Here is a 16761-nt window from a genome sequence, read left to right as displayed (position 1 = left end):
CGTATCATCAGTTAATATGTAATCAGTTTGATTTGTGTAATAGTAACATGTAGGCAAAATACCTTGAAAGTGCACCCCAGGACTTGCACAGACGTCCTGAAGGTGTTTAAGCAGGTAAGGTTTAAGCGCCTCTGAACACTTGTAGTATGCAGTGAGGATGTACAGCAGCCTCCAGCCCCTCTGACAGCTCTCCCTGCGAAACACAGTAAAGATCATCTGTTACTCTGCTTCGCACATTACAATGAGTCCAACATGGTTCGCTCATTCAGAAAAAAAAAGCAGGCTTATACGTCTTGGAGCTGGTGTTCCCAGTGATCTGCTTGAGGACTTGGCAGTACGCTTCATCCTTCATTAATCCATATTCGCCACTCAACTGCAACATAGATTGAGCTTATATCACAGTGACATTGAAGATATTAAGCACATTCCTGTCTGGTATCTTAATATTTCATGATGGCAAGGCTTGTTGGGCCATTTAAAGAGTTGCATACCCTTAGGATGGTGCTGACAACGTCCTGCTCGGCCTGACCTTTCATTGGGTAGTCTCCCATAAACTTCATTATAGCTGAAGGATAATCATCATTGAAGGCATATAAGACAGTAAACATTGAAAAGAAAAAATTGATGACAGAAAAAAGAATCTGTCACTTAATTTGTGTAAACGTAACATTCTGCTTACCAAGAAAAATCTCTCCAGCTACTCTGTTCATATTTTCATCAGTGAACTCGATCAGGGACTCTTGAATTGGAGACTAAAAAACGAAAGCAAAAATCAATTAGAATATGCATAAAAAAAGCTTCATAAAATATATCAACCATGTTTATTATTATTATATAAAGGTATATTAAAATCATATAAAATGTATTTAAAGTAAGCGCTGATTATATTCAATATTTTATGATACTTTTATGGTTTTTAAAGCTGAAAAGCCTCAATATCTGTTCATTAAATTACACGGTGAGTAAATCATGACAGTAAACTAATTTATTTTAGAAACCTTAATGTATTCTGTATTCTGTACCTTGGAAAATTTCACCATTTCTGATGGTTCTCTGGATTCCTTTGTCTTCTTTGACTTTTTCTTATATGAATCACTGCAAAATACAAGCATATGTCAGTATATCTATTATTTTTTCTTAATTCAGCTATACAGCTGTGAGAACCTGAGCTCGCAATGCCCCATGATGTAATCAACAGACCCGTTGTTTCTCTGGGCCCCTCTGAAATATTTCTTGGCAAACTCCACCATGTTGTATTGGCTGTCCTGAAAGATTCTCTCATCGATGTCCATATCAGCACTGTCTGTAAAGGCCTCTGCATACTCACTGACAGGAGACGCCACCTAGAGGTGAGATGCAGTGACACAACGGCTCTCAGAAGGATCTATGGTACATATAAATCGGGATTTACATGCCTGCGAAGCACATATACCTCAATGGACCGGCCTAGTTCATGGGCTGCGGCAGCGGACCCCACAGCGACAGCCACAGCGGCCGAGGCGGCCACGCGCCCCTGCTTATTCTTGGGTTCCTCTTTCTTGTCCACAGGAATGCTAATGAAGTCAGGAGCAGCCACTGGCTGTACAAACTCCACAGGAAAAACCCCAGATCGCCCATGAATGGCCCCAAACTTCCAGCCTTTGCACAAAACAAGACATGGTGTGTGAAAATTTGCGTGTGATGGTAGAATGACATTTTAAGAGTAGAAGTGCCTGTATAAAAAGCATCAGTGAAACCATCATGCAAAGATTAGTAAGACCGTTTCTATACATGCAACTAGGGATGCATAAATGCAGATAAATCTGCAAACCAGAAATTCAACTGTAATGACACTGCTAAGTGCAGAACAGTAAAACAGCACATCAAGAAACCCCCAAAAAGCACTCCATGCAGGTTCCACGCATGACCCACCAAAATCAGGTGTGTCTCTTTTTAACTCCTCCAGGAGAATCACCTTCTTTTTCACTATGCAACCATAACACTGGCCTGTGAAACAGCCACAGAGCCAGCAGTCAAGGTTATGGCTTAGGTGAACAAGTTATTGTCCCTTTTACAATACTATTTAGCTATATTATATCACCATGCTATCTTTCAAAAGTTTGGGGTCAGTACATTAAGGACACATTAAATTCATCATAAAGGACAGTTGACAACCACTGGAAACAGCATGTATGTAGGTAAAAAATTACAATTACCTGATAAAATTAAAGTAATCTAGTAATTATCTAGTATATGCATGTTCCAGGTTATTTGTGTAAAAAATGAAATGAAAATGAAAAGAGGTTTAATTCATTATTTTAAAATATGTTCATCATGGAACAACTTCATCAAGTTGTTTTATGTATTTATTTATTTTTAATTCAACAAATTAACAGATTACATTATTGATTTTCAAGTGTTATATTTCAGAGCTGATATCCTAATTATTTAGGCTCTTTTTTCCCCAAATATGAAGAGTAATGTAAGGTCTTCATGACCAATTCTGGTTTAAAGCAGTCTCACCTGCATCCAGGCCTTCCATTTTCTGCAAGCGTATGATGTCTCCCTTGTGGAAACTCAGCAGCGCTCTGTCATCTGTAATGTAATTACGCACAGCAACGACATAGTCTGAGTCCTAGAGCGAGAGACAGAGACTACAATTAACACGCCGCACCACAGCCAATCATCCCCGAACTGAATCAATGTATGAGGGAACTGACCTTTTTCAGCTCTGTGATAAAGTAGTCAATCATAGTTTTAACCTGAGGAGCTTTGGCAGAGAACAGAATCAGTTTCTCATTGGTGAGGTTGAATTCCAGCATGTTTTTGGAAGGAATGGTGACGAACATGATGTCTGTATAGCTGTAAGAGTTTAACAATGATCATAACAATGAATATTTGTGATGGTGGTACTGTATCATTAATTAAACTAAAAAATACGAATTCATTAAAAACAATGACAAAACACAGACATTAAAAGCCTCAGCAACTGGTACCTGTAGGGTCGTAGAACTCTGAAGTAGTCTGGGGCTACCGCACTGCTCCTGACCATTTTTAAAAGCTTGATTCCTCTATGAGATACAGACAGCACCTGGACCCCTGTGCCAACACTGCCCTGTTCAGGACAAGAACAGGAAGATTTTCTCTTTTAGGCTTATCTAGTTCAGTAATGAAACTCTAGATGGCGCATGCTAATAGGCCCTTTACATGCAATCTGCAAGCAATCACACCATTACCACACCATTACCACATCTCATTGCAGTTTGCGCAACATGACTGGTTCAGTGTTTACTGTTTGCTAGTCCTGCAGCACTGAAACCCTCCACCTCCCCCAGTTCCACCTGCCTAGATCTAGATTTATGTAAGTCTATTCATGCAGCAGCTGCACATCTTACATGCTCACAGCAGCGTCTCTGTGTATCTATTGGCAAGTCCATACTTGTTCTACAGCAGCAGCAGCAATAATCAACTGCAGCAGCAGCGTAGCAGATTTAGGGGCAGATTTACTAAACAGGGCAAATTAGCATGAGAGCGCAATTCCAAACCAGCGCAGATGGGAGTAGAAAGTTCTGAGCGTGACCTACTGACGACGCACAAATTAAAGAGCACAGATCATTTTCATAATGACCAACGCAATCTACCATGTAGCATCTGGTTTAAGAGGTGCTTTGTTTGAGCGATAAATAATGGCGCAAACCTTCGTAAATCACCTTGCGTGATTCATTTAAATACTCTTCTCCCAGAAATGTTGCACCTAAAAGGGAAACTCCAACAAATGTATATGCAATAAGGTCAGCCGCAAATATAACTGCGTGTCTTTAGTAAATCCTGACAGTAGTTTTTTAATGGCAAAAGAGGGTTTGCGCTGGTGCAAGCTGTCAGTAAATCTGGCCCTTAATCCGCCAAAACCAAATACATGAGCATTGCCATATAATTAAAATGCCAAAACTACTCTGAGAGTTGTCATGATTAAAATAGCATTATGAAGCACCACATGCCCGCTGAAAACATTAGAATACATTATGATGTGCCAGATATGACTACATTCCTCTCAGCCAGCTTCACCAGAACCATGCTCATTCAGTAATTTCACAATTTACATTTTGTGAACAGTGTGCTATGCAGAGCCACCACAAAAACCAGCCCTGACCAACATAAACCAGCCTGGACCAGCACTGAACTTCAGGCTGGTCTACGCAGGTCTTTTCAGCAGGGATCATCTGAGAGAGATTCCTTACAGATGCTGGGAAGAGGCGTGAGAAGTAGATCTCCCAGGTGTCTCTTGCGGCAACCACAATCTTCTTCTTCGCATTCTCATCCTGGATTGTGGCATTGATGTCAACGTTTTGCTCCACTGTCACAAAAAAGAAGCCAAAATGTTTCTCTCCACAAGCAAAGTTCACATATCACAAGAGGAAAATGTGTATGTAAGTGAAACATAAATCATACCAAAAAGGGATTTCATCTTCTGCCTTTCTTCTGTTGTAATGCGAATGCAAGCCTCTGAGAATGTGTCATGGACAATCTGAAAAGAAAAGTAAAAACAATCACAAATTTATACACTACAATTCAAAAGTTTGGGGTCAATAAGATTTGCTACAAGAGATTTCTATTTCAAATAAATGCTGTCCTTTTGAACTTTATACATTTGTTACAGTTTCCACAAAAATATCAAGAAACTGTTTTAACATTGATAATAATAAGAAATGTTTTCTGAGCACCAAATCAGCATATTAGAATGATTTCTGAAGGATCACATGACACTGAATTACAAATTAAAATGGAAAACAGTTATTTTAAATTATAATACTGTCATTTTTCACAGTTACTGTTTGTACTGTATTTTTGATCAAATAAATCTGACTTTTTTGTGAGCATAAGAGACTTTTTTAAAATTCTTTAAAAAAAAAGATCACAGTCGAAGTTAATTATGTCCATAAATTGAGGGTAAAGGTATTATATTATTGAATTATTGATCATTTTCAGTTTTCAGTGTTTTCATTTATATAGAATCATGTTTATTTTTGTGTGCGTATGACACTGTTGCATAAATTTACACCACAAGTTTCATGACCCACACTTTTTTGCCAAAACCATTAATTCCACCTTGACTTATTGTTTTAGGAACTGAATGCACGAATGTGCTAAATAAAACAAATTATGAGATAAATCACAATTAAAGCTTTATATTTTTGACAGCCCTAAAACCAAAGTTAACAGAAAGAACAAAAAACTAAAAAATTCCAAACCTGCTTAAACAAGAGGTCTAGTATCAGCGGGTGGTTGAAGCTGTCTTTCGGATAAAAAACCTAAAAACACAAGAAAGTATTTTCAATGGTTCATAATTATTTCCATATTTTAGCGTAACAGCACTGTGTCCCATTGACCCAATACAAAACAAATGACACTAGCCTCTTTCCTCAGGTAGATTTTCCAGGGTACATTGGTGTAGGTGTAGTGCTCTTCACTGCTCCTCTTGTGCAGCTGAGTCTGAATATTCTCCTCTTCTACTGGAAGTTCTCTAGATACTGTAATGTGACACACCACAGCGACGTTATAGCCATGCTAATGTGGTTTCTATATCTAAATGAAATGACATAGATGATCTGAGTTTACCAGGAGCAGGAGCTGGGAATCTCTGACTAACAGCTGGCACAGGAGGTGATCGCTTCGTCTTTATGCTTCTTGCTGGTTTTAGCGCTCCATGGTGGTCGTAATCAAACTCCTTTGCAGATGACGAAGGAGAAACTGGAGTGTAGGTTTTCTTTTGCTGATAGTTTGGGACATGAACACATCAGCTTTAACCACAATGATAATGCTAAAGCCCACTGATAATACTTTATATCACGTTAACTCGCATGACTTTAACACTGTCAGTTTATCTGTAAATGAACTATGACTGATCTACCTGTGAAGGTGGAGCACTCATCTGGTCCTTAAGAATCAATATAGCTTCGTCATGGGGGTCTGGTTTCCTCAAAAACACTTTAGCTTCCCTCCTGTATTGAAGACCAGTGCAGTTAGAGCTTTAGCCTTTGTTCTGTTCTACTTTAATGATTAATATTTTATTAATGTTTTGTTACAAGGTCAAGAAGAACATTGGTTTGCTGTGTCTCAGTTTTCAGTTCAGGTCATTCATTATTAATGAATGTGGAACTGCCGCTCAGATCTAAATATATGTTCAGTTCTCATTCTCACCTGGGAAACTCTGCTGGTTTTACAGGGTTAGTCTGGTACTGCCTGATAATGTCTTTGATGTTGTGACTTGGCTCTAAGTGTTCTGTGTTTGAGATAGTGGCTCTCACCAAGTCCCCCGCTGGTGGATCCCTCCTAGTTGGGCCTTTTGGAAAACAGCAAAACACTGATGAAATGGTAACACTTTACAATAAGTTTCCATTTGTTAAAATTAGTTAACTACATTAGTTAACATGAACTAACAATGAAAAACTTTTGTAAAGAATTTGTTAATCTTAGTTATAGATAATTCAAAATATATATGTCTCTGTTAATATTATTTAATGCATGCAGAGCTAACAAAGAACAGTTGTATTTTTATTAACTAGCGTTAACCAAAAAAACTGTCACAAATATATTGCTCATTGTTGGCTAATGTTAGTTAATGCATTAACTAATGGAACCTTATTGTAAAGTGTTACCAATGAAATAATAATTGTAATGAGTGAAATTAAGCATGAAGGCATACAGATTGAAATAATGACGTACTATACTGTCTCTGTGAAGGTTTCTGTGGTGGGGAAGCAGGGGTTGGTTTGTAGGAAACAGGTCCAGTTTCTTGTTTAGTCTTCAAATAAGATACATGACCAACAACAGCATTTTTTGAATGTATCACAAGTTCATTAGTATGTTTTGAGGAAAAAATCAACCACCATTCAAAAGTTTGGGGTCAGTAAGTATTTTTTAAAGAAATGAATACTAAGCATAGGTGCATTAAACTGATCGAAAGTGACAGAAAATACATTTATAATGTTACAAAATATTTTAATTTCAAATAAATGCTGTTCTTTTGAACTTTCTACAACTGTCGACAACTGTCTTCAACATTGATTATAATAATAATAAAAATGTTTCTTGAGTAGCAAATCATCATATTATAATGATTTCTGAAGGATCACGTGACACTGAAGACTAATGTAGACTAAAGACTAAAAATTCAGCTTTGCCATTAAAGGAATAACATATTTTAATAAAGAAAAGTTATTTTTAAGTTGTAATAATATTTCACAGTATTGCTATTTTTACTACATTTTTGATATAAAAAATACAGCCATTAGAGACCTCTTTCAAAAACATATCTTACTGACCCCAATACTGTATGTGGAAATGTAAAGTTTATCTATGGCACAATAATAAAGCTTTGACTTGATTTCTAATGATTTAATCATCCATATAGCAATCAGTGCTCAGAGATACTCACAGGGCTGTACTGGCTGGAGCGGGGAGCTGGCACATGCTCGCTGTGTGTGTGGTGCGCTGAATTATACATCTGCTGCTGAAGGGCCATAGCCTGCATTGTCATCTGCTGAGCCTGTCGTACATTACATTAGCTCGCTGTTCAAACACATCTAGCATTTTGCTACGAGTCTAAGTCATGCTTTGTTTGCTCACCAATATAATCGCTTGCTGGTTGATGATGGCTTGCTGCTGCTGTGCTAAGACAGCTGGATCTACACATTTAGAGATTTAAATAAGCACAAAATAAAGCGAATGTAATGTCTAACTGTGATTAGAAGAACGCACAGAAATAAACAGTGCAGTGTTTAAAAAATTATCCCAGAGAATCAATCAGCGCCAAGCGTCATTATATAGAAGGACTTGCAGCATTCATACCTGACATATCAGGCATTGGTGGCACATTAGGCATAGCTGGCAAAGGTGGCATAGCAGGCAAGGCTGGCATAGAAGGCATAGCTGGCATTAGGGGTACTGAAGGTACGGCGGTTGGGGCATGAGGCACAGAGGGCATAGCTGGCATAGGTATAGGTGGCATCATTGTTCCTCCCATAACAGGTAGAACTGGCACCGCTGAGAACAGTAAATATGACTAAGGATCGGTAAGCAATGACCCCTTTCACATATCTTAATCAAATGATTTAATGCAAGTTGGCTAGGATTCTGAGGTCAGATGAAACCCAATTAGCTGTGCCAACCAACTATATTAAATAAACATGAACAATACTGCTTAAAGTGAAATAGACACCTTGCAGCTTGCAAGAAATATTCTGTATTTTACTATTTAAAAAATGTGACTATTAGAGTGTTAAACAGTCTGATTCAATTGATTAATATATATTATATTATTTAGCTTGAGGTGTAACACACCTCAACACACCACATATATATGTGTGTTACTGTTTAATTTGTTTAAAAAAGAAAAAGAAAAAGAATAAAATAAAGTTTCTGGCTTTTGTTGATGTGATTAGAAAATTGTCTTGTAAACATCACAAAAGTTGTCATCAGCTAGTTATTGTTAAGTATATTTTTTACACATAAGTATATGAGGAACACGATTGGCACCCATTTTGTAAAACCAATCACCAAAAGCCACAGTCCAAAAAAAAAAAAAAAATGAAATGAATGAATTGAATTCCCCAAAGCATTAAAGCAATCTAAATGGTAAATTGGTTATTTATCATGCAAAGCATTGGTAAATGTGCAGTTTACAAAAATTAGCAATTCTGAATATTTATCTGGCAATTAACTGCTTTTAGGTACAAATTGACCCGAGGGTACCCATGCATAATTGATGTTTGGTAAGAAGAGGACAGAAAGAGAACAGATGCAGAACTCACCACCAGGCTGCAGTCCGGGGGGATAAGGCCTGCTGGAGAGGGGCTTCACTATGTCACCATCATCCCCTCCAATCCCACCAGCTCCCTTCATACGGCTGGACATGCTGGATGACTTCTCAAAATCCTGGAAAAGAGATAAGGCAAAGCAAAACAGGCTCTCAACTCAGGGCTGGACCCTTCCCAGCTCAGTCATACGAGAAATCAATCTCCCCATGGGAGTACCTTATACTCTCTAAGAGGGGCATGGCCAATTTACTATCGCAACTGAGACAGAGCCATGCTAGCCTAGACCACAGAACCACCAGCCTAGGATCTTTAAGTGAGCAAAAATAAATAAGTAAATATATATATACTTACTTATATACAACTATTCCTTTGTGACTGAAAAGGTTCCAGAGCTTATTTTTACAATTGTCCTCAATGAAATATTTCTATGTTTGCCAAAATATATAAATAATTTCACTGCCATACCTCTATAAGTGTTTAAAAACACCAGATATTATCTCAAAATGATAAAGCTAAGGGGAAAAATAAAGTTTGCTCAATGCTGTGAGAAATACGGTAAACTGGTAACTTAATCACCTTCATTGCAGGGGACCTGGCAGCATAGAGCACATTGATACACTCAATCACTTACACTATGAGGATCAAGTGGCCAGTTGTGTTCTTCATTCATTCATGTTATATTTTTAAGCTTCTTTCCATAAATACACTGATGAGCCAAAACATTATGATAAGTCACAAGTGAAGCAAAATAGCAAATATCTTTGATCATCTCCTAACAAGGCCACATATTAAGGTCTGAGTAGATTAGATGGAGAGCAAACAATCAGTTCTCGTAATCAACGTGTTGAATGCAGGAGAAATTAGCAGGGATAAAGATCTGAGCGACTTTGACAAAGGACAAATTGTTATGGCCAGACGAATGGGTCAGATCATCTCTGAAACGGTTGCTCCCGGTCAGCAGTGGCGAGAATTTACCAACAGTGCTCCAAGGAGGGAAAAATCTGTGACGGGGGTTTGGGAATGACCAATGACCATTCAGATTCAAAATCTGAATGACCAAGGGTCACTGATGCACGAGGGCAACGAAGGCTATCCCATCTGGTCCGAGCCAGAAGAAGGTCTTTGTTCTGCTGGGAAACCATGGGTTCGGCCATTCATGTGAATGTAAATTTGACACATTGTTGCAGACCAGGTACATGACAATGGTGTTCCCTCGTAGAAGTGGCCTCTTTCAGCAGGAAAATGCACCTGCCACACTGCACACATTGTTCAGGAATTGTTTGAGGAACATGATGAAGAGTTCAAGGTGTTTCCCTGGCCTCCAAATTCCCCAGATCTCAATCCAACTGAGCACCTGTGGGATGTGCTGGACCAACAAATTTGATCCACGGTGGCGCCCCTCACAACCTACAGGTCTCAAAGGATAACGTCTTGGTGCCAGATACTACAGCACACCTTCAGGGGTCTTGTAGAGTCCATGGCCTGGCGGGTCGGTGCTGTTTTGGCAGCACGCGGCGGACTAACAGCATAGTAGGCAGGTGGTCATAATGTGGCTCATCGGTGTAGTTACATTAAACATCCAAATCATGTTGTTTCTATTACATTTACACTTGAAGAGTTTCGTTGCAAAACGAGATATATCCATTTTGAGAAATGTTGGTTATTTGACATTATTATTTAAGACATCAACAGTCAAGTTCATTCACAATTTTTTGTACATTAAACTATTACTTGAGCTCAGTGAAGGCCAGGGACACAATATTCTTCAAATCCAGGATATTTATTATTTTATTTTATGTCCATAAATAGATCATAAATAAGTCAAAAACCATGCCAAAATGCAACATATTTATCTTAACATTGTCAAACATCTTAAATTGGTAAAAAAAAATACATCATAAATATATGGAATAGTATATACAAAGATTGATTAATAATAATAAGATTCTGAGTTAGTTTTGGCCAGAACATACACAACATAATTTTTTTTTTTTTTTTTTTTTTTGCAAAAAGCTATATATCCACCATAGGCTATATTCTACTACTGTAATAAGAAATCTTTTGGATCATCAGTGGGAAAATTAACAATAATTTATCAATTAATCGTAAATATTCATAATATTCAAAAACATAATGCAATAATAAACATAATGTGAGTGACTATGGCGTGTGCCAGTAATCCAGGGCAGTCCCTGAATGAAAAGGTCGGATAACAACGTACGGACGTCTGTGTGCTTGTGCTTCACATAGGGACAGTGGGCATAAAAAATAAAATAAAATAAAAACACCGTTGCGCTGCCTGGCTAGCTGAGCTGTCAGAGCAAACAAACTGCAGGATGTTGATCGTTTCAACCATCCTTAAACAGCTTCGTGATTAGTTACAATTTAGATAAGTAAGATTAAGTTAGTTATAGATAAACGACTTGTAGCTTGTTACAGAAAGAGTGGAGGCTCCTTCCACACCGCTGCTGAAAACCAAACCTGTATGATCAGATCCATAACGTTAGCTTGACTCTGAAGCTTTGATTCTCTGACTGACAGACAGCTGTTGAGCAGTGACGTAGCCTACGTGACTGACAGCTCGCCGCCTACAGTATAAACAAATGGTAAACGTTTTTTAGTTAGCCTATTGAATCCTCTTTTTAAAAATATATGTTTTATGTTTTGATATTATCGTTAATTTAAATCACTGAGCAAACTCGGAGCACTTCACCGGCGGTGACTCTCTCCTCGCTTGACATCCTGAGCTCGCGCAGCATCCTGAACGTTCTATAGCCTAACCGTTATATCGCACTTTGTAAAGAAACTGGGCTGGCGGATATCGCGTTTTGTGAAAAAATACATTTTGTAGTAGGCTTAAAATGTACATTTTTAAATCTTATTAATGGCAGCAATTCACACATAGATTAAGGTACATCTGAACAGTGATTTCCAATAATAAAATCCAAATGTCAAAAAATGGCGTTTATCGCGTTTTGCAACCGAACTCTTCACTTGTTAAAAACTCATGAACTCATGCTGAATTGGGGAAGTGAACAAGGGACACTTACCCCATTACCATCAGACAGCACTGGGTCAAACAGGCTGTCGAGATATCTGTCCATGCCTTTCTGAGTTGGTGCTTCACTGAAGTCTGATTCTATTATTTATTTACAGTTATTGAGAAAAAAAAACACAGAAATCATGCCATTAGCATTGCACAGAATATATAAAAGTAGCTTAAAAGCTAGCCCCAAAAAAAAGAAGAAAGAAAGAAACAGCTGACCGTGGCTGTAATACCCATCTGAATCTGGTAGACTGGTGCTCAGCATTGTCTGAGGGAGCAGAAGTGAGTTGTCATCATCTGAATCAAATCCACTTCCAAACAGAGCCCTGTGAAAATTCATATTGAGGGCAAAGTATTAGATAACACTACATAGACACTGCAAAATAGTTCCCCTGAAGTTAACTATACAATGTATTTTTTTGCTTATTAAAAACAAATAATGATAAAGAAATATGCAATATGCATCACCTTACTAGGTGTAATTTTAAAGTCCCAATCAAAATCCGTCAGCAAAGAATGAACCAAATTTATTTATAATATTAATATTTACTATATGTACCTTAAAGGTGAAGTTTGTCATTTATGTGTCACCAGTGGCACAAAATGATTTAGCTATTTTCAAACACTCCCCGTCTCCCACAGTCATTAGTTTGGTGCCGCAGAACTTAAACACTCACATTTAACTCACTTTTAAATGACATGCAACGCAGATCTGTTCAATTACAATTCATATTTATGATCATGTGCATTAGTGTGCATAACCCATTTACAATGTAAATAAAAGTCAAATAAAATGCAAGACTATCATGTAGATACTGACAGGCTGGCATTGGGTCTGGTTCTGGTGGGACTCTCGGCGGAAATGATGAAGTAGGACTTTTGCTTTGGAAAATTTCTCATCAGTTCCATGTCTGCGATCAAGTCCATTACATAATCGTGCCCTGCGAGCTCCGCCCACTGTCCGTGCTCCTTCATGACAACAGAGCACCCCTTCCAGGCCTCGTTCACACCCCTGTGGAGCCAATTAATGAGGCTATTCATTTCAGGCAAATTACAGATGAATAATGAAGGCCTCATTATAGACTGTACATATTCTAACATGCCCAAAAGAAAGAGCCATGGACTAATGACATGGAATACAGCATATTAAAAAGGTTCTTATGAAGATGAATGGATGGATGAATGCAAAATCAAAGATTGTGTGTTGGGCTGACTCTAGGAAAGAGTAGAGTGAAAATGGTTGGAACAAGAGATAGAACATAATATGGATAGTTTGTGTACGGTCGTATACCTGTGCTGTAGAATATCCCCAGCCAGCTCCTCCCCACTCGTCCAGGAGTGCACAGGGCACAGGGAAGATGTCCCTGTCAATACAACATGACGTTTAACAGCTGTGGTTTGACAAGAGTGAAGACTACATGCAAATGACTCTGTCTATTCTGTGTAGCACCACAGATCAGGTATCACCTGAAATAGATGCGCATTGCACAATTGTCTCCAGAGGGTTTTGAGGAACAAAAGAAACTGCCAGGCAGATTTAGGGAGATTATAGTAATGGAAGAGCCTTTCAGAGCTTTCTTTTAGTGTTCTGTAAGCTATCCTTTGAGTTTGTATCCTTATGTAAGTCTGCATATCTCTTTCATTCCAAACAAGGGCAAATATTCTTCTTTCTAATTGACATAAGCTGTTTCTATCACCGTTTTTGTGCACATTTTGAAGTATCGCATCAAAAACGAGTGACGGAAACGGCAAATTTAAAGGAAAAAAAAATCTCTTGATTCGCAAAAAAAGGTTTTACGCTCGCTTGAGGTGTTTTTTTTTACTTTTGCGAGAAACATTTAATGTGAATAATGTGAGATGGAAACACATTTGGCAAATAAATTCTGACGTAGCGAACATTAAACCCACGCGACAAATCGGCTGTTTCCGCTGATGGTGTTTTATTTACTGTTACCACCGTCATCCGCTCGAACAAACTTGATGGAAACACACCTAATTCGCATTTGTTTCTTTGTTTTTTTTGCTAACTTTAAAAAGATTCGCTTCACGTTTGGATGGAAACCCAGCTAATGTCTTTTAAAATGTGCCTTCAAACATCTATGCTGATTTTTCACAAGTGTTTTATGATATGTACAGTAGCCTATAGGAGTTAACAATTACATTCAAGTGCTGAAATGTGGATTTGAAAAGCAAATGAGCAAAAGCCAACTGAGGCTTGCACCAATAAAGATTAAATTAGGCAGAAATTAGAATTACTCGAGGATTTAATTAAGGATTTATTTTAATTAAACTTCAAGCTTACTGTGATTGAAATTTAGCGTAATGGACCCAGGTAAATCACTGGGGTCACACTCACTTGTTTAATGCAACCCAACCTACATGGCAAACACTGACTGAAGGTTGCTGAAACTCAAACAGTGAAGGTGAAACTGATACACACCATCAAAACAGTGTACTTGCAAAACCATGTTTGCTTTCTTCCTATTGGCTGTCCATTCCAGCAGGGACAGTGGGTAAGTCCTCGCTGTCTCCGGTCCATACAGGGACTTCTGCATGGCTTGAATGAGCTTCTGTTGGCCGACAGCTTTGAATCCATTATAGGCATGATCTGAGACAAACCTAAAGCCAAGAAGTAATGAATGCTTACAAGTTGCTAATGACCCAACATGAATACTGGTATGTTGCTTACTTCAGAAGGTATTTCTCAATTTTGGCTGATGGTGCAAATGCACTCAGGCAGGCCAGCAGCAGCAGCCAGCCCCTCTCTGAGTTTTCTGGATTGGTGTTTCTCCAAACCTGATTGGCAATTTGACATAAGACTTCATCCCGCAGACCAGGGTTGGTAAGCCCCTTCTGAATGATGTAGTTTCCAAATAAATTCTCCTGAGCACCATTTAGATGTGGGTCACCCATAAACCTTAAGATCTACAAAGTGAAAGAAAGTAATGCTAATAGAGAACTAACAGAGTTGAAATCACACTGACTTATGGCTACAACAGAGGCATGTTTCTTCACTTCATCTCATGCTCATTGTAGGTCTGTGTTGAAAGGTTTATATGTTAAAAATCTATTTCTCTATGGAGAAAATGAATAGGATTTTTACTTCCGGAACCAACATTTGTGCTTAAGTCTATTGCATGTAAAATAAATGACAATGGCAAAATCTTCAACAGTACATAATGTAGTGTACCATGACAAAGGCGTCTAGAGCCTCATGTGTAAGATCATCGTCAATGTGTGTTAGTGGTGTCTTCAAAGGTGCAGTTAACATTCCAAAGTTTGGCTCCTATTATTAATAATAAAAAAAACATACAAATTAATATACAGTATATCAGTCATTCCTGAATGAATATCTGAGTATGAGAGCTTATTTGTGATTTTGGAATAAATTACTCAAGTATGTCTTACTTTGAAGTGAATCTGGACAAATTTAGAGATAGTGTAATTGTTGATGTCAAGAGGTAGAGTGATCTGTGACTCCACCTGAACGGTGGGAGCCTGGACTAAAGCCAAGCAATCAGAATGGAGCTCTCTACCACCTTTAAAACACAGAGGTGAGAGATGACATGCAGTGTACATTATAAATACATTATATTTACTTTTTATATGCTACTTTTGAAAAGTCTGGGGTCAGTAAGATTTTGTTATCTTTTATGCTCACCAAGACATTTATTTGATAAAAAAACAGCCAAATTGTAAAATGTTCTCTATATTTAATAACAGATTGAAATATTATCACAATTTAAAAATATCTGTTTTCTATGTTAATATAAATATTATCACAATTTAAAAATATCTGTTTTCTATGTTAATATATTTTAAAAAGTAATTTATTCCTGTGATGTTAAAGCTGAATTTTCAGCATCATTACTCCAGTCTTCAGTGTCACATGATCCTTCAGAAATCAGTCTAATATGATAATTTGATGCTCAAGAAACATTTCTTATTATCAATGTTGAAAACAGTTTACGTGACCTTAAAATAAAGTGTTACCAAAATGTCTTTACTGTCAATTTTGATCTATTGAATGCACTCTTGTTGAATAAAAGTAAAAAAAAAAAAAAAAAAATCAAAGCATGATCTTACTGACCCCAGACTTTTGAACAATATAAAAAATATATATTTAACGTGAGGAAATTGCCCTGCAGTACCAGAAGCTGCCTGCAGCAATGCTCCGAGTTCAGCTGGAATGACCAGATGAGTGACGTTGACCACTTCCCGTTTTGACAGCTCCTGCAAATAAAGAAGATATGGAAACACTTTATAATAAGGTCTAATTTGTTAACATTAGATAATGCATTGGCTTACATTAACCAACATTGAGCAATATATTTTTACAGTATTTATTGACCTTTGTTAATGTTATTCATAAGCACATTAACTAATGTTAACATATACGACATCTTAAAAATGTATTAGTAAAAATTGAGATTAACATTAACTGAGATGAATAAATGCTGTAGATGTATTATTCATTGTTAGCTCATGTTAACCAATGTAGTTAATTCATGTTAACAAATGAAACCTTTTGTAAAGAGTTACCGACTATATTGTAAGTAGGTTTTTTTTAATGAATTATTCCCCCCAGTCTTTTATTATATTTGGTTAAATACTGTAGGCATGAGAAATGAACTAAAATGTGGTCAATTTAGACAGTAAATGTCATTATAACCATTTCTATTCTCCTTTGCTCCTCTTCTGCCTTTCTCCTGGCCTCGTATCTCAGCTAAAAGAAGAAAAATAAGTAAAACAATTAAATGTGGGATTGCAGATTAGCCTGCACAGCAAAATCCCCAGTGTTAAATTAACACTCCTCAGTGTACATATGTGTCCACACTACAGAGTGTTAAAATCAACTCTGAAGCAGTGTTGAAGTTAATGAGATAATTAAGTGATTAATTAAGTGATCATTGAGCATTA

At 37.5% G+C, this 16761-nt stretch overlaps 1 protein-coding gene across 1 annotated transcript in view; it reads right to left on the bottom strand.

The window, feature by feature from the left end:
- Window positions 1-16761, bottom strand: part of myo15aa (myosin XVAa) — a 37604-nt gene that overhangs the window by 4115 nt on the left and 16728 nt on the right. Inside the window, exons 24-56 of the mRNA XM_084425427.1 lie at window positions 16514-16567; window positions 15993-16074; window positions 15250-15380; window positions 15032-15127; window positions 14531-14766; window positions 14282-14460; window positions 13133-13205; window positions 12662-12853; window positions 12061-12167; window positions 11846-11934; window positions 8790-8913; window positions 7828-8022; window positions 7606-7664; window positions 7415-7525; window positions 6703-6781; window positions 6178-6319; window positions 5888-5978; window positions 5596-5749; window positions 5392-5507; window positions 5229-5288; window positions 4429-4504; window positions 4218-4333; window positions 2976-3094; window positions 2700-2841; window positions 2503-2614; window positions 1912-1986; window positions 1433-1638; window positions 1201-1343; window positions 1023-1095; window positions 680-752; window positions 492-565; window positions 291-373; window positions 63-193 (exon numbers count right to left, since the gene is read on the bottom strand). Of these exons, the coding sequence (XP_084281553.1) occupies window positions 63-193; window positions 291-373; window positions 492-565; window positions 680-752; window positions 1023-1095; window positions 1201-1343; window positions 1433-1638; window positions 1912-1986; window positions 2503-2614; window positions 2700-2841; window positions 2976-3094; window positions 4218-4333; window positions 4429-4504; window positions 5229-5288; window positions 5392-5507; window positions 5596-5749; window positions 5888-5978; window positions 6178-6319; window positions 6703-6781; window positions 7415-7525; window positions 7606-7664; window positions 7828-8022; window positions 8790-8913; window positions 11846-11934; window positions 12061-12167; window positions 12662-12853; window positions 13133-13205; window positions 14282-14460; window positions 14531-14766; window positions 15032-15127; window positions 15250-15380; window positions 15993-16074; window positions 16514-16567 (3793 nt within the window). The remainder of the gene's footprint in view (window positions 1-62; window positions 194-290; window positions 374-491; window positions 566-679; window positions 753-1022; window positions 1096-1200; window positions 1344-1432; window positions 1639-1911; window positions 1987-2502; window positions 2615-2699; window positions 2842-2975; window positions 3095-4217; window positions 4334-4428; window positions 4505-5228; window positions 5289-5391; window positions 5508-5595; window positions 5750-5887; window positions 5979-6177; window positions 6320-6702; window positions 6782-7414; window positions 7526-7605; window positions 7665-7827; window positions 8023-8789; window positions 8914-11845; window positions 11935-12060; window positions 12168-12661; window positions 12854-13132; window positions 13206-14281; window positions 14461-14530; window positions 14767-15031; window positions 15128-15249; window positions 15381-15992; window positions 16075-16513; window positions 16568-16761) is intronic.

The sequence above is a fragment of the Rutilus rutilus genome (genome assembly GCF_951802725.1).
Source record: "Rutilus rutilus genome assembly, chromosome: 1".
NCBI classification, from domain to species: domain Eukaryota; kingdom Metazoa; phylum Chordata; class Actinopteri; order Cypriniformes; family Leuciscidae; genus Rutilus; species Rutilus rutilus.
Note: the sequence above shows the minus strand (reverse complement) of the source record. Positions and strands in the feature narration are given on the sequence as shown.